We start from the raw sequence: 21,942 nt of genomic DNA, 5'->3' as shown, positions 1-21,942 counted from the left end.
ATTACCCTCCAGAAAGTTTGATTGTCCATTTCCCCGAATCTGTACAAATAGCAAGTGTCCTCTACAAACTCAGATTAAACCTTCCGAGAACAGCCCTGCACGTGTATAAAAAAAATGTCTGAGACCTTTTAAAGCACAGCCCATCTTGTAGTTCATGTTGAGTTAAGTAGAGGAGACTAAACTGCCCCAAAAACCACATGGGCCATGGAAGCACATGTAGTGGGTGGGCCAGGGTAGCCCTGATGCAAACAGAACCCGGCCCTGCATCAGAGAGTCATGTGCAGCTCAGCTCCAGCCAGTTGTTGCAAAGGTGTCCAGCTTCTCTCCGAAAATAACAAGCTGGGATTTTTATGTGAAAACTCCCAATTTTGAAAATGTTTCTGAACATTGTATACCCTCTGCTCTTAGGAACTTGTTATGAACATTGTTTTGAGCTTTTCTGTGATGCAGTTTAATTCCAAGCATTCTCCATAATGTGTTAGTACATACTGATGGTGGTGTTGCACAAAGGGGTAGAAAATAAGATATTTCATAGGCAGTTGAATGGGGTTAAGAGGTACAGACTTCCAGTTATAAAATGAGTAAGTGATGGGGATGAAAAATACAGCACAGGGAATATAATCAGTAATGCTGTAATAACTTTGCATGGTGACCACACTTGCCTGGGTGAACCCTGTGTGATAGGTAGAATTGTCTAATCACTATGTTGTGCACCTGAAACCAATATAACATTGTGTGTCAACTGTATTTCAGTAATAGATGTTTTTAAAAAGATATTTCATAGGCTGTCCCAGGCTATTTCACCTCTGTCTAAATGGATAACACTGAATAAAAAGTGTTATGAGGATTACGTCATTTGAATAGAATAAATGCATTTTAGCCATTCATTTAACATTGGAGTACCTAACGCTGTGCTAAGTACATGTACTTATTCTCTGCTATCAAAATTAATGTGTCCCTGGACTGAAGTTTGGGGCTTCGTTTTTAAATCTGGTCTCCTGAGTGTTCTAAACTGTTTCTGGTGTCCATTGTGACATGGGTAATGGATCACATAGCCCAAATATAATAACTTCAGTTCCTAAGAATTCATAATTCTGTGCCCACCTAATGATCTGTTTTTAGGATTCTCTGTGCCCACCTAATGATCTGTTTTTAGGATTCTCTTTAAGACCAAAAGTATTTTCACTTTTGGTGTTACATATAAGTTAACAGGAATTTTAAAACATTTAATGACTGTCATCTTGATGGTGATGCTTAGAGATCTTTTTAGTTTAAGTTTTAAGAGTATACAATGATTTCAACCAATAGTGTTGGGAACAATTGGCCATCCACATACATAAAAAAGAAAAAAAAATCCATAACATAAACCCTATACAAAAATCAACTCAAAATGGATCCTAAATCTAAATTTAAAACTACAAAAATTTAGAAGAAAAATGCATTTTACCATATGACCTAGGTATACCACCGCTAGGTATTTACTCTAGAGAAATGATGCTTTTGTCCACACAAAAACCCGTGCATGAGGTTTTATGAATATAAAAGCTCTATACGTAATTACCAAAAACTGGAAATAGCACAAATGACCTCCTATGGGTGAGTGTTCCACAAGACAGTAATGTGATCATACAGTGCAACACTACTTAGCAGTAATATATGCACTTCAAGGGATATAAAAACAATTGTCACTATTATCTAAAACCAAGTGCTCAACTGTCTAGAAATTTTGTTTTTTAAGTTACTTACCTGAGGGTCCAAAGCAAAACATTTGGGGGAATTTTTGCTTGTTTTTAAAATAGCATTGCTGATAACCTCAGATGTCTTATGAGCCAAATAGTAGTCAGCAAACTGTTCACATGATATACTTTTCCTTTTAATTTCAGAATCAGATGGGCGACTCCAATATCTCCAGCCCTGGGTTACAGCCAAGCACTCAGCTCTCCAATCTGGGAAGCACCGAGACTCTAGAAGAGATGCCATCTGGGTCACAAGATAAGGTTTGTACAATTAAAGCCCTAGCTTTGCCCAGGGTACAAAACACAGAGTAATATTTTGTAAGGATATCAGTGAGGTACAAAAAATATTTGTTGTTTACCTATCGAGGTGGATACATACAGGCAACAACATGGTAACTCCTGTCATTTGCCCTGTGTTTCCGTCTGGATTTTGCAGGAGCCTCCACTCTGGTTATAGAGCTTTTGCCATTGCCACTCCCTTCCCTGCTCTTCACCCAGCAGCCAGAGTAATCCTGATAAACCAGAAGTTAGAGCATGACATCACTCTGCTCAAAACCGCCCAGTAGTGTCCCATCGCCCTCCATTAAAAGCCAGGGCCTTGTCACTGGTCCATGGCCTCCTGACCCCTGCCTCATCTCTTACTTCCTGCCTTGCTTGCTTGGCCCCGGTCTCATTGGCCCTTCTGCCTTTCCACAAATGTGCCACGCTTGCTCCTGCCTCAGGACAGGCCTTTGCACTTGTTGCCTTCGCCTGGAGTACTTTCCTCCCATATAGGGCTTGCTCCCTTTCTTCCTTCAAATCTCAAGCATTCTCCATACAGGTGAGGCCTTCTCTGGTCACCCTGTTTTAAAGAACCCTTACCCCTGTCCTCCCATGCCTTATTTTCTCCCTAAGGCTTCACCAGCTAACCTGGTTTGCTGTTTTCTTACTGTGTGCACTATGTCTCCTCCCCATCCGAATGTAAGCTCTCGTGGGGGCAGGCACTTCTGTCTGCCTTGTTTGTTGCCATATCCCCCGCACTTAGCATTGTAAATATTTTTTGACTAAATTAGTTTTCTTTATAACCAATGGCTTGATAAATGAACAAATACCAAGTAAAACCCATAGCTTTTTAATTAAACTTATTTTGAGATAATTACAGATTCACATGCAGTTACAAGAAATAATACAGAGGGGCACCTGGGTGGCTCAGTAAGCTAAGCGTCCAAGTCTAAATCAAGACATCTCAGGTCATGATCTCATGGTTCGTGAGTTTGAGCCCTGCATGGGGCTCCGCACTGTCAGATTGGGGTTCTCTTTCCCTCTCTCTCTGCCTCTACCCCTCCTGCGTGCACGCATGTGCACACGTACGCTCTCTCTCTCTCAAAATAAACTTTAAAAAATAAATACAGAAAGATCCCATTTCTGTATTTACCCTTTACCCATTCCCCCCACTGATGACAGCTTGCAAAATAAAGTACAATATCACAACTAGGATACCGGTAATATCTACCCATCTGGTTCACATTTCCTCAGTTTTATTCATATTCACTTCTGTGTTTATGTGCATATCTGTATTTCTGTGCAATTTTATGTCATACGTAGCTTTGTATATCCAACACCACAGTCAAGATACCGAAGACTTACATCAACACAAGGATCCTTTGTGTTGTGCTTGTATTCTCACACTGACTCCCCTGTCATACTTCCTTTCCCTCTCCTCCCATCCTTAACCTTGGTAGCCACGAAGCTGTCCCCATTTCTATAATGTCATTTCAAGGATGTTATGTAAATGGAATGATATAGAAACCTTTGGGATTTTCTTTCTTCATTTAGCATGATTTCATTGAAATTATTAGGTTTTTCAGTAGTTTGTTCCTTTTTACTCTTCCACCCAGTCAAGTAGAAGTACCAAAATGTGTTTAACCATTTCTGGCAGTTTGCCTGTTGAAGGACATCTGGGTAGTTTTCAGTTTTTAGCTGTTGCAAATAAAACTTCTGTGAACATTTCTGTACAGGTTTTTGTGCAGAAATTTCCATTTGTCTCGGATAAATGCTCAGGAGTGCAGATGTTGGGTCATTTGGTAATTTCATGTTTTAGTTTATTAAGAAACTGCCATAGTGTTTTCCAGAAAGGCTGTACCATTTTACATTCCCATCAGCAATATATCCATAATGTTTTTAGATATTTAGATGATGATTTAAGCCAGTTTTTTAATACTATATTCCCAAGCTTCATTTTTACTGTGTTTGCATTTAGAGTCCTGAAGGTCAAACATATATTAAAAACTGTGCTATATAAAATGCAATTTTTGCAAAACATGTGTTGAGGGAGAGAAGGAACAGCCTGCCTGTGTTCCTTCTGGTCCGGCTTATCCGCCCTGGGTGTTCAGTGGAGGCAGTCACTTCCCCTTTGCTTTCTGAATGATGGGCTTAAGGGTTCTTGCACTGCCAACTCCCAGAGTTCTTGTCAGAACCAAATGAAGAAACAGACCCAGGACCCAGAGAACCATTTAGAGCACAGACCTTAGGATAAAAGAGGTTTCCTATTACTGATCAGTATTATAATTCAAACCAGGCTCAGGAAGACAATGCCTGCTTTCTGAAAAGGTAAACAAAGCTTCCCAGAGCCCTGCCCAATATCCAGAGTCTGGCCTCGGCACCGCAGCAGAGTACTCTCACATCTCAAGAGTACAGCAGGTGGCAGGCCACACTCTTCTTGGCTGGATAGATTTTGCAGTGGGTTGGAGCAGCACGTATTACCATGGCCAGGAGAAGGGCGGGGAGGAAATGAGAACTACGAAGAGATTTCCAGGCAATTGCAAACAATCAAAATGCTCTTAAGCTTTGTTTCTTAAGTCCAGTAGCACCTGGTGTCAGCATTTTTATTGTACAGAGAATAGCTCTTCACATGGCAACATAAATTATATAATCATGAGATGAAGGTAGCATTAATACCAGTATTGTATGTGTGTGAAAACTGAGACCCAGGCTAATTTTTTTTTTAATTTTATTTTAAGCAGGCTCCACATCCAATGTGGGACGTGAACTCACAACCCCGAGACCAAGAGTCACATGCCCTATTGACTGAGCCAGCCAGACACCCTGAGACTCACATTAATTTTGTAAAACTCTAGCCGCTCTAGGATTTGAACAGTTTCTTACTGGGATATAATTAATACATAGTATACATATTCAAATCTAAAGTGTCAACCTTGTAACATTTTATAAATGTAACTTAAACATTGTAACTACCACCAAGATCAAGAGATAAAAAATTTCCATCACCTTAAAAGCAATAAAAAATGAGTTCATTTGCCGCAAATAGGGCAACTGCAATGAAAAGGAGAAAAAAATCTTAATCATTAAGTTTATTTTATTTTTTTTTTAACGTTTATTTATTTTTGAGACAGAGAGAGACAGAGCATGAACGGGGGAGGGTCAGAGAGAGAGCGGGAGGCACAGAATCTGAAACAGGCTCCAGGCTCTGAGCTGTTAGCACAGAGCCCAACGCGGGGCTCGAACTCACGAACCGCGAGATCATGACCTGAGCCGAAATCGGACGCTTAACCGACTGAGTCACCCAGGAGCCCCTTAATCATTAAGTTTAAAGACATTTATTTTTATGCATAGCTTCCATTGTATTATACATTAGAGACTCTTTGTAATAAACTTTCAAACCAAGTTAATAACAGGGGGAGTGAGAAATGGACCCCAAAGAATGCCTTAAGAACCATAAAACACTGTCCATTGAAAGATGAAGGAAGAGTGTGAGGGGCACCTGGGTGGCTCCACCAGTTAAGCATCCGACTCTTGATTTCGGCTCAGGTCATGATCTCACGGTTCATGAGTTGAAACCCGGCATCGGGCTCTGCCCTGACGGCTCAGAGCCTGCGTGGGGCTTGTTCGTTCTCTGTCTGTCTGTCTGTCTCTCTCTCTCTCTCTTTCTCTTCCCCACCCCCTTTTCCTCTCTTTCTCTCTGTCCCTTCCCTGTTCACACTCACACACTCTCTTTTTCTCTCAAAATAAATAAACTTAAAAAAGAAAGAAAGGAAAGATGAAGGGGAGTATGACGAGCTGTAGCTGCTCAGCCTGTCAGCAAAAGCTCCGGTGTTGGATCTGTGGGCGCACAGGGTTCCGCTGGGCACACAGAGAATTGTACCCTCCCGTGAGAATAGTGCTGCCGCTATTCCCTCCTTCTCACAGTCTTCTGAGATCCCAGTTTATAGGTCAAAGTGATCTGGATATTGTCAGAAGCCATGTGATTGACTAAAATTAGCTTAAATCCATAATCAACCCTCCACACAGATTGTACACGTGTTTAGTAACACTGCCACCTGGTGATGAGGAACAAATGCTGTCAAGTCCCGATAATATTAGGTTCCATTTCAGTTTCACAATTCACAAGTCCCTTGGGACTATTTCCCTGGTATGTTTTATATTGCTTTTTGGTTCCTAAATAATACATAGCTTCTGGTGTGCCCAGTACACTGACCAGGTCGGAAATCTGACATGGACACCATAGGTCCAGACAGAACTAGGAAATTCCCTAAGTGACAAGAGCTGTGGGGTGAGGAAGGAATAGAAAAGCCTAATTCAGTATATTGGAATTTGGCGGTGCACGTACTCTTCCTCCCAGAATCCCATTTCACAGGGTGAAATGGTGAGACTAACCCTTGATGTAAGGGAAGCATTGCAAAACATGGAGTCCAGACTTGAAGCATATTCAGACATGAGGCAAGAAGAAAATTCCCCTTTTCTGTGGATGAGGCGAGGTGAATCCATGAATAAGTAAGTCCAAGTACCAGAGCAGTGCAGCCAGTTTTTCTTGTCCTGGGCAGAAGGTAGAAGGGTCCTCTCAAATGCAGAGACCGTAAAGCTTTTGTGTGGAGAAGCATGCTTCGTTCGCGTGTCTCTTGTGACTGATTCAGCAGCCGGGTACATATTTCCAAAAGTTGGGCACGGTTTGACCTGTAGCCATCTCTTAGGTGTATCTCTGTTTTCCGGAAGTCCTTATCGTTATCCAGTTGAGTAGGTGTCCTAGACTATACTTATTTGACATCTCAGTGCAGGGGCATAAGGGTCAAGAGCATGGACTTACTGTTAGCACTGGGTTGGAGTCTGGGTCTGTTGTACTTGGGTGTCACCTACAAAGTGGCAGTGCTACTAGCACTGCCCTCACTGATGAGTGATGCGTGTCAGGTGTGCAGCACAGGGACCCCCCCCCCCCCCCCCAACACACACACACAGTACATGTCCTGTCTGAGGTCAGTCTTCCTGCTGTCGTAACTTCGTTTATCTCTTCTTACAGAGATTCCTCTGAAACCCTAATGAATTACCACACATCCTATTCCAGAGACAGTCAGAATGTTTTTGACCTGGCAGAAGTTGTAGGGAGGCTGCATGGAGAAATCTCGAAGCTTTCTGCTACTTTTGCAATCAGGGTTCAGGGCTCTCCAATATGGTTTCTTTTTTTTTTTTTTTTTCTTTTTCTTTTTAAAATTCTTTTTTTAATGTTTATTTATTTTTAAGAGAGAGTGCAAGTGGGAGAAGAGCAGAGAGAGAGCAGACCCCAGGCTCTGAGCTGTCAGCACAGAGCCCGACACAGGGCTCGAACTCATGAGCAGCAAGATCATGATCTGAGCCTAAGTTGGACACTCCTCCAACTGAGCCACCCAGGTGCCCCAGTTTCATTTTTTAATGTGAAGTCAATTTTAAACTGTTAGAAATACTTTTTTTTTTAAGCATAAGTGTAAAAACATTCAATATGTACATGCAGGTAATCTTAATTGTTCAAAAGTCCATTTATGTTCCACTAGACAGGTAAAAATTGCTACCTGAATCATGCCATTTTTGAAGCCAAAGGTGTATTTCATGTTGAGTTATCTCTATGTCGTGTTGATTGCTCCTTTTCTTATAATGTAAAATATCTGTATTCTTACCTGGGAAAGACTCAAGTTTTTGCAAAGTAGAATAGCCCCAATGTGGTCTGTATTTCCAAAGTATGTACATCCACACGTTGTTTTGTGTGTATATACATACATATAAAACAGGATGTGGTGGTTAAGATTGACATTTGTATTAATGAATAAAAATTAGTGTAGTTTTCCAGTACTTTTTGCCAAGCAGTCTTGACCATTTTGTTCTAAACGTAATGTGTATAAAAAGAGAATTAACCCAACTCAAAAATGGGCAAATGACTTACATAGTCATTTTTTCAAATCTACAAGTGGCCGATGTGTTGGCAAGAACGTAGAGAAGTTAGAACCATTTTGCATCATTGTTAGAAATATAAAATGGTGCAACAGCTTTGGAAAACAGTTTGGAAGGTCCTCAATTCTATTCCTGGGTGTATACCCAAAAGAATTGAAAACAAGGATTAAACATACTTTACACCAGTGTTTGTAGCAGCATTATTCACAATAGCCAAAAGGTGAAAACAGCCCAAGTGTCAATGCTCAGATGAATGGGTAGACAAGATGTGGTATATGCATACAAATGGAGTATTTGTCAGCGTTTTTAAAAGGAAGGAAATTCTGACACATGGTACAGCATAGATGAATTTTGGGGACACTGTGCCAAGAGCGAAGTCAGCCAGTCACAAAAGGCTATGTACCTCTACGAGGTACGTAGAGTAGGCAAATTCATAGGAACAGAAAGTAGAATAGAGATTATCAGGGGCTGTGAGTGAGGAAGTAGATAATGGTGGTAGTTATACAGCATTGTGAATGTACTGAATGCTGCTGAGTTTTACACTTAAATATGGCTAAAATGGTAACTTTGGTTATGTATATTTTGCCATCACTGTCAGAAATCGGTGGGGAGGAGTGGAATTATGTCTGTGCTCATCAGTGGACATTTATGATGGCAGAGATCTAAAAGTGCATAAATCCTAGTGCCCATCTGGGGAAATGGAACCTATGCACCCCTACTACTAGTTATGTGGCCTGGACAGAGAGGACGAGAAGTGTGTCCCAAATGGGAATTTGCTGTCTGTTTTTGAATTACCTTGAATGGATTTGAAATGATACCAGTGAGTTTTAAATAAACAACTATGTCTTTTTTTTATATTTAACGTTTATTTTTGAGAGAGAGAGAGAGAGAGAGAGAGAGACAGAGCACAAGCAGGGAGGGGCAGAGAGAGAAGGAGACACAGAATCCTAAACAGGCTCCAGGCTCTGAGCTGTTAGCACAGAGCCTGATTGCAGGGCTTGAACTCATGAACTGTGAGATCATGACCTGAGCCGAAGTCAGACGCTTAACTGACTGAGCCACCCAGGAGCCCCAACAACTGTGTCTTTAATGAGTCATTGCATCAGGGCATGACGGATTTATAATACTACAGCCTTGATAGCCCATCAGGTGGTAGTGTTATTTTGCATCACGGGGTATGATATTCCAGAAGGATTTGATGAATTTTTAATATTCTAACATAGTATTTGATGTTTCTTAAAACATGTACAAACACAGGTTTATTATGATTGCTAGTAAGACTGTCTGGTGTTCATATAATGATAATAGCCAACTTCCATTTATCGAATGCTTGTTGGGCACCAGGTATCATATTGAGAAATTAACTTTCACATCAGCTCTGCGAGAAGTAATTGCCATTATTGCCCCCATTTTTCAGATGAGGTAACTAAATAGACTATGATTTTCCCAGCTAAGCTGGGAATTAAATCTGGGTGTCTTTGATTTCAGATCCTAAACTCTGCAACTTTTTCAGAAGTAAAAATATAAGGAAATTAAACTGTATACAATCTTTTGCATTTTTTTTTTTTTTTTTTTTTTTTACCTCCCCCTTCAGAGAGCAGGGAAACCTGTAACTACTTGTCACACGGATGCAGCGAACACTTGCTTGGGAAAACCAGTGCTTTTTTCCTGTAGAAATGTGGTCACACCATAGTGCACTCATCCTTCTGCTTCAGGGGGCATGTGGTGTCGGGCCTTTATCGGCCTTCTGAGGAACCGAAAACCGTGTGTTTCAGTGAACCGTCTTTTTCCACGTGAATATATATCTGAGCAGCTAAGTAGTGTACACGCTTATGGAATAAAACCATATGTCGAGGCTGTATGTGTTTTCAAAGTACTTAGGTTAGTTCCCCACTGGAACACAAGCCCTGTCAGGGTCAGACTTTGTTTGTTACTCCCTACTGTGTCCTGGGGGCACAGGTCAGCACAGGTCCTGGCACCCTGCAGGCACTCTGAAAATAAAGGGCAAACGAATATGACCATAGCACATGAAGGGAAGGTGTAGGAAAGCTCAGGAGTGGAAAGCGTAAATATTCCCCCTCCACATCATTGCAGTGGTATCAGTAAGCCAGACCACTACAGCAGATGCAAAGTGAACATTCTCAGATGTTCACATGTCTGCTTCTTCTGAAGGAATCTGTGATCTTGTAGTAGAAAGGAGGAATGGCCTGCTATTTTAAAAAACAGTTCAGTTTATTTTCTGGTACTTAAGACCTAGTCCTCAAGGTGCAGTGCCTAGCTTTTTATCAAGAACTATGAAAATAAAGATAGGATTACTTACTCAGCGTTTGGTCCCTCTGTCCTCTTGAGTATTATTTCCTTGCTTGTGTTACTGATACAGGGCAACCAAGCACTATTAACTTTGTAATATTTCTCCTTTACGTTATATCACTTTGCCAAGAAAACAAGGTGAATTCTAACACTATCCTGGGAGTCCCTAAAACTTGGATCTTAGTACGAATGCAGATTTCTGCCCACCAGCTTGGGGAGACAAGATGCATTTTGGCCTTAGTCCCTAGCACATCTTCAGTTTGTTCCATTTCCTTATTTTCAGACTCCATCTATCGTTGCTTCTGCAAAATGTTTTGGTTAATGGGAAAGAAGTCTGGTTACACTGGTTTGCAAGAGATTTCTTTCATTGGGCAGTTTGATTTGTTTTTCAGTCTGCTCCATCTGGACACAAACATCTGACAGTGGAAGAATTATTTGGAACCTCTTTGCCAAAAGAACAGCCAAGTGTGGGTCTGGATTCAGAAGAAGTGGAGAAGCTGCCAGGAGATGCCTCCCAGAAAGAGCCCAGCTCATTCTTACCATTTCCCTTTGAGCAGTCAGGAGGAGCCCCTCAGTCGGACAACCTGGGTGTCCATCCTGCCGCCCACCACTCAGTCCAACCTGAAGTCCCCACCCCGGTGCTGATCACTCCCGCCTCCATCACACAGTCCAGTGAAAAACAGGCCCCCGTCTATGCCGTCCCGTTGCGCCCTGTGCTCAGTCCGACTCTACCAGCAGAAGCTCCTACGGCACAGGTTCCCCCCAGCTTACCCCGAAACGCCACCATGATACAGGCGGTGAAGACCACGCCGAGACAGAGGTCTCCACTCCTGAGCCAGCCAGTCCCTGAGCTGAGCCACGCCAATCTGACTGCCACCCAGAGCCCCTTCAGGGCCCCACTGAGTGTGACAAACACAGCTGGTACCTCGCTCCCAAGTGTTGATCTTCTCCAGAAACTCAGGTTGACCCCACAGCATGACCAAATACAGACGCAGTCACTTGGGAAAAGTGCCATGACATCCGGCTTTTGTTCAGCAGCCGGCCAGCTGGCCACACCTGAGAGCTTCATAGAGCCTCCCCCTAAGACTGCAGCCGCGCGAGCCTCAGCATCCCTCAGCAACATGGTGCTTGCTCCCCTTCAGGTACCGGCAGGAGGGTGGGGGGCTCTAACTGGGTAGGATGGGGCTGCAGAGGCCTTGATGTTGACGCCCATGAGACAGTCGCTTCAAAGAGACGACTGTTCCGTACATCCAGGGCCGGAAGACAGGAGGTGGAAAGCCCAGTAATGAACAGCTAGACCGTTGGTACACGGTGTTGTGACTCAGTTCCACTTCCCCAGATATCTCAACTGATACAAGCTAAAAAACAATATCGGTATTTTCCTGTCAGGGCATGCGTTGTAGGGGGTTTTGTTTGTTTCTGTGTGACAATTCCAGGAGTCTGCATTTGACTCAGGACCATAGATCCAGATTATCCCCAGCGTTGTCCCATCCCCAACTCCCTTGGTACTCACTGAGTGCCCACCTCGGGCCATAATCACATCCCAGATTTGGAGATACGGGATCAAGTAAAACTTCCCAATGAAGCTCATATTCAGCTGAGATCTGAAGACTCAGTAGGAGTTAGTCAGCTCTTTCCTAGACGTAGAGAAAGTGTTTGAGATAAGGAAAATAGTGTGTGCAGAGGCCTGGAGATGAGAGGCATTTGCTGAACTTAAAGACCTGTAGTGTGGCCGGGCCTCCTCTGGGAGGACCTTGGGGGCATAGGTACTGGCTGAGGAGCAGGACTTTGTAAACTCCGTGAAGCAGTCCAAGGCTTGTTCTCACAGCCCCAGGGGGCCTTTCTAGGGCTTTAAGGGGAGGTGGTGAGCTGGGAAAGGAGAAGCTGGAAGTAGGGCCACCCGAAGGAGGCCAGACAGTTACCCAGGCTTGAACTGGTGCGGCCTGACTTCGAGAGTGTGGACCAGCAGGTTTGTTAACAGGTGTGGGCAGTGGGGCCTGGTGGTCGATTGGGGGTGGGGTGTGAAGAAGAGGCTTGCCACTCAGAGAGGGATGAGGCTGGTGAGTGTGCAGATGAGAGTCAGCTCCAACGGCGGTGATGCGTACGAGATCACACAGCTTCTCGAGAGGGGCAGAGTCTTCTGCTTGAGAGCAGTGTTGCTTGCCTCCCAAAACTTCAGTCCTGTGCCCTTTGACAAGAATCCACATCATACCGAATCTTAACATCATACCGAATAGTATTATACAGACGAGCCCATCATAATAATCGTGTGTGATTTCTTAGTTAGTGGACTGTTCTGTTCCAGTCCTTTAAAATCTTGCACAGAAAGAAAGGGAGTTCAGTATCTTGGTTATATTGTTCAATTTTCATTTGGGGCCATTTCTGTTGAGGTTCTCTGTAGTATAAGCAGAGAGAATGTTATAACAGATGGGTGTCACCCCCTGACACACCCGTGCCACCACTGTTCTGCCCCCTCCATGTTTTGGCCTTGGGGACAGCTCCCAGCTCTCCAGTGAGCCTCCTCACAGGGGACACTTACATACGTGTATATTTCCATTTCCATTTCATTTAAGGCCTGGGGCTTCACTGAATTCTAATGCATTTGCTCTACAGCAAGAAGTTCTTTGTCTCCCAGTGAAGGAGGACAAAATGTAGCAAGCACATGGAAGGAAGGTGACTCTGCATGAGGACTGTTTAGTGCCGCCCTGTGCAGAGTCCACACGGCCTTAGCAAGGTCTCGTGCTGCCAGAACATGGCATCTCTACAGACTCAACAGCAAAAATGTGCTTGGGCTGTCCCAAGCTCTTAGATACAGGTTTCTGCTTTCCTTAGAGACCTCTTGACAGCTCTGCACACAGCCCCTCTCTTAGGGAACCCGAGCGGTTCGGAGGCTGTCCCAGAGCCCTGGCCTCACAGATGACACATTGGTTACGTTGTTAAATGTTGCTGTCAGCCTCTTCCCTCAGGAATCTAGGAGCTAGTTAATGTCTGAACTATTCCTTATTGCTAATGTGGGTTTATCCCCGGTCGCTGGGAAATCTTCATGGAAACTTGTTAGGTCTGTTCATCTTTTCTTTTTAAACATTGCAGTCTATGCAGCAAAACCAGGATCCTGAAGTCTTTGTCCAGCCTAAGGTGTTACCCAGTGCCATCCCGGTAAGGACCCCCTTTCTCTGAAGAACACATTATATTTAAGTTCTTCTGCTGTGTGTGCCATAGAATGTTGTACCTTTCAAGCCTAGAGCCCTCTTAGATGCCCCTCCTAGGCCAGGCTCCCCTGCCACCCCAGCCGAGTTCATCGCCACGGCCCCTGTGGGCTTCCAGTCACCCAGTCACCCTGGGCCTCCAGTCACCATCTCTGTACTGATGTCTTCCCTGACCGTACGCGGGGCAGGATCAGCCACCGGCTGGGCTGGGCGCTCTCTGTGTGTCAGCTGAGTGCACGTCAGCCTGGTTTCTGTGAGGAGGAGGTGCTCTTTGCCCCGGAAGAGCTGTGATGCCCTGGTTACGAGTCGCTGTTGTGCTCTGGGCGCTCATTGCTTCCCGCAGCCATAACGACAGCGCCTCCCGGGCCTGTGCACTCTGTCCTCTGCTTGTTCTCTCCTGCTTCACTTTTTAAATGTTTTCCCCACCCTCCATTACCTACCAACCTCAAAGTGCACACTTATTTTTTTCAGTTCCTAAACTTCTATGTTCCCATTTGCCTTTGAGCCTTTGCACCCTCCTCAAGTCTTAGAACTTCAACTGCAGCCAGCTCCTGACTGGTGGTATGAACTGGTCTTCCCTATATCTCATCCTGCTGCGTGGGGATCAGCAGGGGCGCTCAGCCTGGCGTGGCACCAAACTGTGGCAGTTTATGAATGGGAGGGGTGACAGAAGACAGGAATGTAAATGTCTGCTGATTGTATCAAATGTGGGAATTATTAAAAATGCTGATTATTACTGGCTTAGTGTAGAGAGAGAGCAAGACAGACTGTGAGCAGGGGAGGGGCAGAGAGAGAGGGAGACACAGAATCTGAAACAGGATCCAGGCTCTGAGCTGTCAGCACAGAGCCCGACGCGGGGCTCAAACCCACGAACTGTGAGATCATGACCTGAGCTGAAGTGGGATGCTTAACCAACTGAGCCACCCAAGTGCCCCAAGAGGTTGTATCTTTGATACCTGTAGTGGTATAATAAATGTATTAAACACTACAGAAGAAACTAATGCTTCATATAACTGGATTTTTTTTATTCCCCCCATTTTTTTTTGAAGTAAAATACAGATAAAGTGCAGGTGTTTTATGAGTTTTAACACACATATATTCCTTGGGTAACCACCCAGTCAAGACATGTAACATTTCCATCACCCCAGAAAGTTCCCTCTTGCCCTCTTCCAATCATTCCTGTGCTCCCCATATAAAACTTTACATTTTTAATTACCATAGGATTGTTCTTACTGTTCATATCTGGCTGTGGTCCTATTTCCTTTCTATGATGATCAGACTTGGCATCCCAATAAACAGGCCCTTCGTCCTTTAACAAGCTTTGTTCATGACCATTGCTCCCCTGCAGGTCGCAGGCCCCACGCTGGTCACTGCAACAACCATGGCAGTGTCCTCAGTCCTGCTGTCCCCAAGTGTTTTCCAGCAGACAGTTACAAGGTCCGCAGACCTTGAGAGGAAAACAGGCGCCCCCTCTCCCCTGACTGTTGGAACATCAGAAAATCAGAGAAAGCCTTCCATTATTCTCAGCAAGTCTCAGCTCCAGGATACATTAATACATCTAATAAAGGTATGTAGGACATCAATGGAGTCTTTAAACTTTCATTCTTTAATTAAAAAAAAATATGTAAGTTCTTCTTAGAAAATCAGTTCATGAAGTAAATTCAAGCCTAGCCAGGAGTAACGTTTCTCTCTTTCTGAACATACACTCCTAGTGGAAAAGTGACTGAGTGAATTCCGAAGTATGGTTTGCACTTGTCTCTGGGTGGTGAGATTCTTTGGGTGATTAGTTCTACAAAGCATTATACAGGTTTTTTCCTAAACTTTTGTCAAGGAAGTAAGTTCTACTGAGGTAAATGAAACATTACCATCTCTTCCAGAATGATTCCAGCTTCCTCAGTACACTTCACGAAGTCTACTTGCAGGTTCTGACCAAGAACAAAGACAACCACAACTTATGACTGGAGCAGGAGAAATCCGAAGGCAGAATGTCGACCTCAGAAACAAATAGGCCTCGTCATGGAAACTTCTAAACAGAACTTTAAGTTGTGAGAATCCTGAAATTGAGCCTATGAGAAAGAGACTCATTCCTTAAGAATGTTTTCCAAGTGACGTTCTCAGTGATAATGGAGGTTTCACTGTGAAGCATCACCAGCAGACCTTTGTTTTGACAAAAAAAAAAAAACAAAAACAAAAAAAGACCATTGTGTTAAAATTGTGTGGGTGTTTTCATCAGCTCTAAGAAAGGATGTGAAATTAGGAGTCTGATTTTCAGCTTGCTTTCACTTTCAAGGTCTTAGGAGGGGTCACCAGCCTTGCAGCAGAATTCAGCCCAGCCGCGCCCCTTCCCCTGCTCCTCCCCACCCTAGAAACTCGAGTCTTAGGCTCATAGTCAAGTTCTGAAAAGAGCAGAAGTCTGCTCTGTGCAAAGTAGCTTTGAGTTTTAAGGATCAGAGTTTAAGTTGGCGAATTAAGACTGATTTGTTCCAAGTGAAGTATATTTTATATGAATGCCCCGTCTGGGCCTTAAAAGTTCTGAAATTTCTCAGTTGTGCTTTGTTTCTAAGTGTCCCCCGTGCTGCCATGCAGCGGCTCCCAGGGCAGTGATACCATGAGAAGAGGGCCCCGCCAGGCCCTGTGACAGTATGGGAGTAGCATGTCACACCTTGGAAGCAAAGGCTGGGGCTGGTAAAGACCGAACGCGATCAGAAACCTTCACTTTACGTTAAACTCTTGAGTGGTTTGGACAGTGTTAAGTTTTGTGTGAAGTGTAGCCTTATTTTCCTTTTCTGTCTAAACGCAGAAATCATTGTTGATTGTTTTCCTTAACACTTTGACAAAAGGACCAGTGGACCAATCTGACAAAGCCATTCTGGTTCCATTCCTCGAGTCTACTGAGAGTAGTTTTAAAGCTATGCAGAAAAGGGAGCTTTTATTCACACTGCCCTTACTTTATTGTAGAATATGGAGGTAAAAACAAAGTGTGAAATTCAGAACTTTACCAATGTATTCCTAGGCTGTGAGTACTTGTGCAGCCCAGAGTGTGAAGATGTGTAAAGATGCTTTGTTATGCTGCTATTGACCTGCCATGATTTATATTTATTCTTTTATGGCATGTAATGGTGATTAGTAATATTTTAATGTAGATTTTGATTTATTTCAGCAATAGTAATTTTAAGATACTCTTTGAATGAAAGTGTCTTCGTTTCTATGATACAGATCATTTTGTAGTATTTAACCAATTAAGATGCACTGCTTACTTTTCTGAGCACTATTTAATGATGGGGTAAAAACCCAATTGGCTCAACCAGCTAGCATAAGGATTAGCTATGAATAATGCTGATGGATGTGATGGTTCCTCGGAACAATCATTTAAGCTTTAATGGTAACTCAATCATAAATCCATAGATTTTTTTTTTTTTTCCTAGCTGAGATTTTAGAAAACTACTTGTGAATGACATACTTGTTTTAGTTTGGTCTTAGTTCTTTTTTAGCATAAAGAATACTTTAATTGGCTTTTGTTGGTCTAAACATGCTTCCTGGGCAACTTTTCTGCTTGTCAACTTAGTGTCTTCTCTTCCTGTCTACCTGGTTATTTGTGAATTGTTCAAAAGTCAGGGAAGCTCATACATTCTCATACTCCATTGGGAATAGTTTGTTTTCAAAAGTAGTGTGTAAATTCAGCAACCAAAAATGAATTGCTCGTACATCACCCAGGAAGGAGAACATCGAAGTAAGATACAGAGTGTTACAGCAGGAGATGGTGTTGGGGGAGCCCATGTGACTCCAGAAACAGGTTTTCTCAGAGAAGAGGTTTGACTACACCCCCAGTGTAGCTTCAGTGGGCTTTGGCACGTGGAAGAATCAAGGGATTCTTGTTGTGATAGGCATTTGACTTGAAATGCCTTGAGTATGTATAATATTATGTGGGAGTTAAGAGCGACTATCTTAAAGAGGGTCTGCAGTCAGATCTGTTAACGTTCACCCTTTAATTCTAAGCAAGGAATATGTTAGACAGAAAAGAGAATCTATGATAAGGTTTCTTTAGTGGGAAGATAAACTTTTAAGTGCCCAAGTCATGGAGACCTGAAAAGGGTAAGCCTGTTTCAACTCTAAGATTCATGTATGATTAACTTAAAATTCAGAAGCCAGAAGTTCACTGTCACGATTACCAGGAAGTTTAGGCCAGAATGAGTCCCCAGAAAAGTCAGGCCAAGCCTAAACAGTTGCAGTTGTATGACCCTGGCCCGGAAGTCACAGCTCAGTTGCCTTACTCCTCGGTCACACTTACTATCCAGAACCTCATGCTGGCTTAGGTTGCATGTTTATGTTGCTGCGGTGACTTCACTGGAACCTTCACTTCAAACCTTAGTTCAATCAGAATGGACATCAAAACACAGATGCTTCTTGCTAGTTCTGCATTTATGCCACCATGTCCATCTGTGCGCCACCCCCCCCCCCCCGCCCCGCCGCCCCAGGCCAGTGGGTGGCCCTGCTCTTGTGTTGTAGTCACATGGTGTCCTGAATGGACTCCTGCACCTCCCAGACAGCCTTGTTCCTTTAAGGCAGAAACCCCTCCTCGTCGTGCGTCTCTCCAGAGTTCCTAAGGTGGGACTTTGAATCCTAAGTTTCCAAGTGACTGTCAGTGTCAGGAGACGCCTCTCATACTGTCTACGTGGGAGTGTCCACAGCTCACCTTCCAAGGCTTTTCAGCAGGCTTCACAGAGTGGTGTCTTGCAAAGAGCCCAAGTTGACTTGGGTCCTTCTCTGCTGAAGGCTGCACACACCTTGTTTAGAATGTGTCCGGCCCAATTTTGCATGTCAAGCATCTGTTCTTTTCCTGCCTGTGTTTCCTTGTAAGAACTATAAACCCTATCAAATCCTGTACTAGGTAAATATGTTTAAACCATGCAGCTTTATTCTTCCCCCCCACCCCCCCAAGAATGTAGCTTGAAGTTTTCTCATTTGGGTAGAAGAGGCCATAACTGCCATTGTATTACTAATAATGCAACATGAAATTGAAGGTGCCTAACTGCTTAAAAAACAAAATCAGCCATCACACAGTAACTGGGCAAAAGGTAGAAACAGGAATGAGAGGGGGCACAGGCACGGGGCGTCTGGTCCACGTGAGTGAGGACAAGGATTCACGGGGACGGGTGTCCCGCATTCTTGCTGCATATTTGCTGCTGAGCACACGTTTCTTTCTTACCTAGCTTTGGTTTTCTTCGGTTGTGTTCAGAGTACCTTCTGGAACCAAGAGTGCCCTGTGTTTTCAGGTGTATAAAATGTTAAGATCTAAACCAAGTAAAGCACCTTGCACGGGCTTTTTAAAAGCTGTGCCTGAGAACATTTCCCTGAGTGGGCCGGGGCCTCAAGGAGCCTGTTTTCCAGCAAATTCAGCAGGAGAGATGTGTGCAATGTTTCACTCGGTTTTGTATTTGACATCATTTAAAATGCTAAGATGCAATATCATTCACTTTGGGGAAAATGCAGAAGCGTGTTTCCCTTTTACCTGTGTGATCCTTAAGAAATGTGTTTTTAAAATATGTGTTCTAAATGGTTTTTTATTCTGTATTACTGCTTTGGCCATGTGGCTCTCATGACTTTCCGTGTACCAGATTCTCCGCTCCCTGAGACGCGGGGGTGAGAAGCTCTGGAATTACAGCAAGATTTTGTTCCATGAGCGCAATACTGCATCATTAACATTTTTAATGGTATGGATTTTATACCATCTGTGTATGTTTGCAAATATTAAGTTATTACATGTTTTCAAATGAGCATTTTTCATCCTAAATTTTATATGTTTGCAAATATATTTTTTTAATAAAAGTTCAAAACCAAGTTTTAGCACCTACTACATTTTAATTGTGTTTTTATTTAATTTATAGAAATGGAACTTCTAAATGAGTTGCTACTGTTTGCCAGAGCCTCGCACTGGTGAGATGGGTTAAGGTGAGAGAGCAAAGCTGCCAGAGAAAGCCTTTGGCTGTGTGTTTCCATCCTGGGCCCGGCCAGCTGGGCCACAGGCCACACGGGCTCCTGGGCCTGAAGACCCTGAGTCCTGGCGTCTGTGGATGAGGGCCTCCTTCCCTGGTAGCTAAACATTAAGTGTGTAACTTCTGTGAGTAGACAGCTAAAGAACTTCATTTACTCTGCTGTGGTTTCCCCAGATACAGAGTATGCTTTTTCTTTTTTCAAAATTTTATTTAAACTCTAGTTAGTTAACATACTGTGCAATATTGGTTTCAGGAGAATTCAATGACAACAACTAGTGCTCATCATGATAGAGGGTATGCTTTTTTTTTTTTTTTTTTTTAGAGAGAACAAGCACAATCCAGGGAGAGGGGCAGAGGGAGAGGGAGAGAGGGAGAGAGAGAATCCCAAGGAAGGTCCATGCCATCAGTACAGAGCCCAACATGGGGCTCAATCTCATGAACTGTGAGATTATGATGTGAGCCTAAATCAAGAGTTAAAACACTTAACCTACTGAGCCACCCAGGCGCACTGAGAGAGGATCTTAAGCAGGCTACACGCTCTGCATGGAGCCCAACTCAGGGCTCTATCCCATGACCCTGGGATCAGGACCTGAGCTGAAATCAGGAGTCGACCACTCAATTGAGCCACCCAGGTGCGTCTAGGTTACGCTTCTAATCACAGACAAAAACACTGTTCTGTGGGAGACTCTACAATCTGGGGTCAGTTCCCACATTCACTCCATTCATGAGTATCGAGCTATAATGTGCCCGGCATCCAGGATGGTAAGGGAAGAAAGAGGGAGGAAACTAGAATATAATCATTATAGGAAATAGAGAAAAGTTTAAAGAGGAAAAAACTGGTTAATCACCCATCTCCCTAACAACTGTTAACATTTTAGTAAAATCCAAACGAAATTTAGTTTAAATTGTCAACAATTTAGTTTCCAAGCAAAATTCTCCATAAAATGTTTGTTATTCGTGCCTACTTTCTTTTTTTTTTAATTTTTTTTTTTTTAATGTTTATTTATTTTTGAGACAGAGAGAGACAGAGCATGAATGGGGGAGGGGCAGAGAGAGAGGGAGACACAGAATCGGAAGCAGGTTCCAGGCTCCAAGCCATCAGCCCAGAGCCTGACGCGGGGCTCAAACTCACGGACCGTGAGATCGTGACCTGAGCTGAAGTCGGACGCTCAACCGACTGAGCCACCCAGGCACCCCACGTGCCTACTTTCTTAAGGCAGAGGATAAGCTAGCCTGTGTTTTATGGCTGTTTATACACACGCGCGCACACACACACACACACACACAGCCCAGTCATGTACAGCCGCATGCTCCTTCAATACTTACGGATTGCTGTTCCTTATTTTCTTGGATCTTCACGGTGAACCATTTTAGGGAGAGGAAGTCGAACCTAAGAGCGGCTGGGGTTATGTGCCAAAGGTCGCTTATTAAGCCAGAATGAGGTCACAGACCTGAAGCCAAGCAGGCCGGAGAGCTGGTCTAGAATTCCTTTCTTGACTCTGCTGTCTCCATGATCAATCATCCTGGATTGCTTTTTGTAGTTTCTTAGGTCTCGTTACCACCTCTACCAGTGTTTGTTAAAAGCTAGAGTGGTCTGCTCACCTGCTGGTTTGTATCTGTCAGCGCCTAGGAAACCAGGTAACTAGGCTCATTGGAATTTCTTGAAAAACTAAGGTCAGTGGGTTCTGAATAAGAGCTGTAGCAGATGGGTTTTAGGTTTCTTAGTTGTCTCTAATGACGTGTTTGTGTGTTTGGTTTTTGGGGGGGGGTTTTGGCCAGAGGCACTGGTTGTGCTTAGACTGATGTCAGTCCATCAGTCTGAAAAGGGCCCCAGAATGTGGAGCCCAGAAGACAGCCACAGTCCACAGGAACTGTTTTCTTACCAGGTCCCTGTCACTCCAGAAAAACGAGTCTGGTGCTGCCTCAGCCCTGGCAAGGCCTGGGTGGCTCCCTCAGCCAAACCCCCGCCCCCCATTTTCTGTGAAGTCTCTCGAAGATTTGGCAGCGGTGCCCTGGTTTCTGAAACAGGTGCAAACCTGAACCCCTGCACACATTGCTACCCAAGCCCCACTTTGTTCTTTCCCTGACATGTCCCCACTCCCAGAGATTGTCCTTGCCAGGCCTCTCACGGGCAGGGGTCTCTGCCCGAACAGAGCTGGACACCCTCTTTGTCCCACTGGCACTGAGAAGCTTTCCCGACTGAGGTCGGACCCCCACCCTCCACCAGGCTCTCTGGGTGGGGAAGGGGAGTCTAGTAATGGCGTGTGGGCTGTCGCCCCCGTTGAACATGAACGTCCAGGGGCTCTACCCCAGCAGGCACCTCGCCCCCTTTTTAAACAAATATTTTGTGATTCCTCCTTTATTATCCTGACCTGGAATTCACATAGAATATACCTATGCCTGCACACACAATTTTAAAATAATATCCTGGGGCACCTGGGTGGCTCCGTCAGTTGAGCATCTGACTTTGGCTCAGGTCCTGATCTCACACTTTCATGAGTCCGA

The 21,942-nt window shown here is 43.9% G+C and overlaps 1 protein-coding gene and 1 long non-coding RNA gene across 6 annotated transcripts in view; one reads left to right on the top strand and one right to left on the bottom strand.

Moving 5' to 3' along the window:
• The window catches only part of DCP1A (decapping mRNA 1A), a 56,541-nt gene extending 37,246 nt beyond the window's left edge, over positions 1-19,295 (top strand). For all 5 annotated transcript variants that reach the window (XM_042929671.1, XM_042929674.1, XM_042929672.1 and 2 more), the window contains 5 exons: positions 1,884-1,997; positions 10,631-11,380; positions 13,329-13,394; positions 14,793-15,011; positions 15,322-19,295. In XM_042929671.1, the coding sequence (XP_042785605.1) occupies positions 1,884-1,997; positions 10,631-11,380; positions 13,329-13,394; positions 14,793-15,011; positions 15,322-15,402 (1,230 nt within the window). In that variant the 3' untranslated portion in view covers positions 15,403-19,295. The remainder of the gene's footprint in view (positions 1-1,883; positions 1,998-10,630; positions 11,381-13,328; positions 13,395-14,792; positions 15,012-15,321) is intronic.
• Positions 1,852-21,031, bottom strand: LOC122214457. The gene is made up of 2 exons (XR_006199871.1): positions 20,764-21,031; positions 1,852-1,980 (listed from the first exon to the last, which is right to left on the bottom strand). It is a non-coding gene; the product is annotated as an uncharacterized LOC122214457 (long non-coding RNA).
• Between the last annotated feature and the right edge of the window lie 911 nt (positions 21,032-21,942).

The sequence above is a fragment of the Panthera leo genome, chromosome A2, assembly GCF_018350215.1.
Source record: "Panthera leo isolate Ple1 chromosome A2, P.leo_Ple1_pat1.1, whole genome shotgun sequence".
Taxonomy (NCBI): Eukaryota; Metazoa; Chordata; class Mammalia; order Carnivora; family Felidae; genus Panthera; species Panthera leo.
The sequence above is the reverse complement of the archived record's forward strand: the minus strand, read 5'-3'. Positions and strand labels throughout refer to the sequence as shown.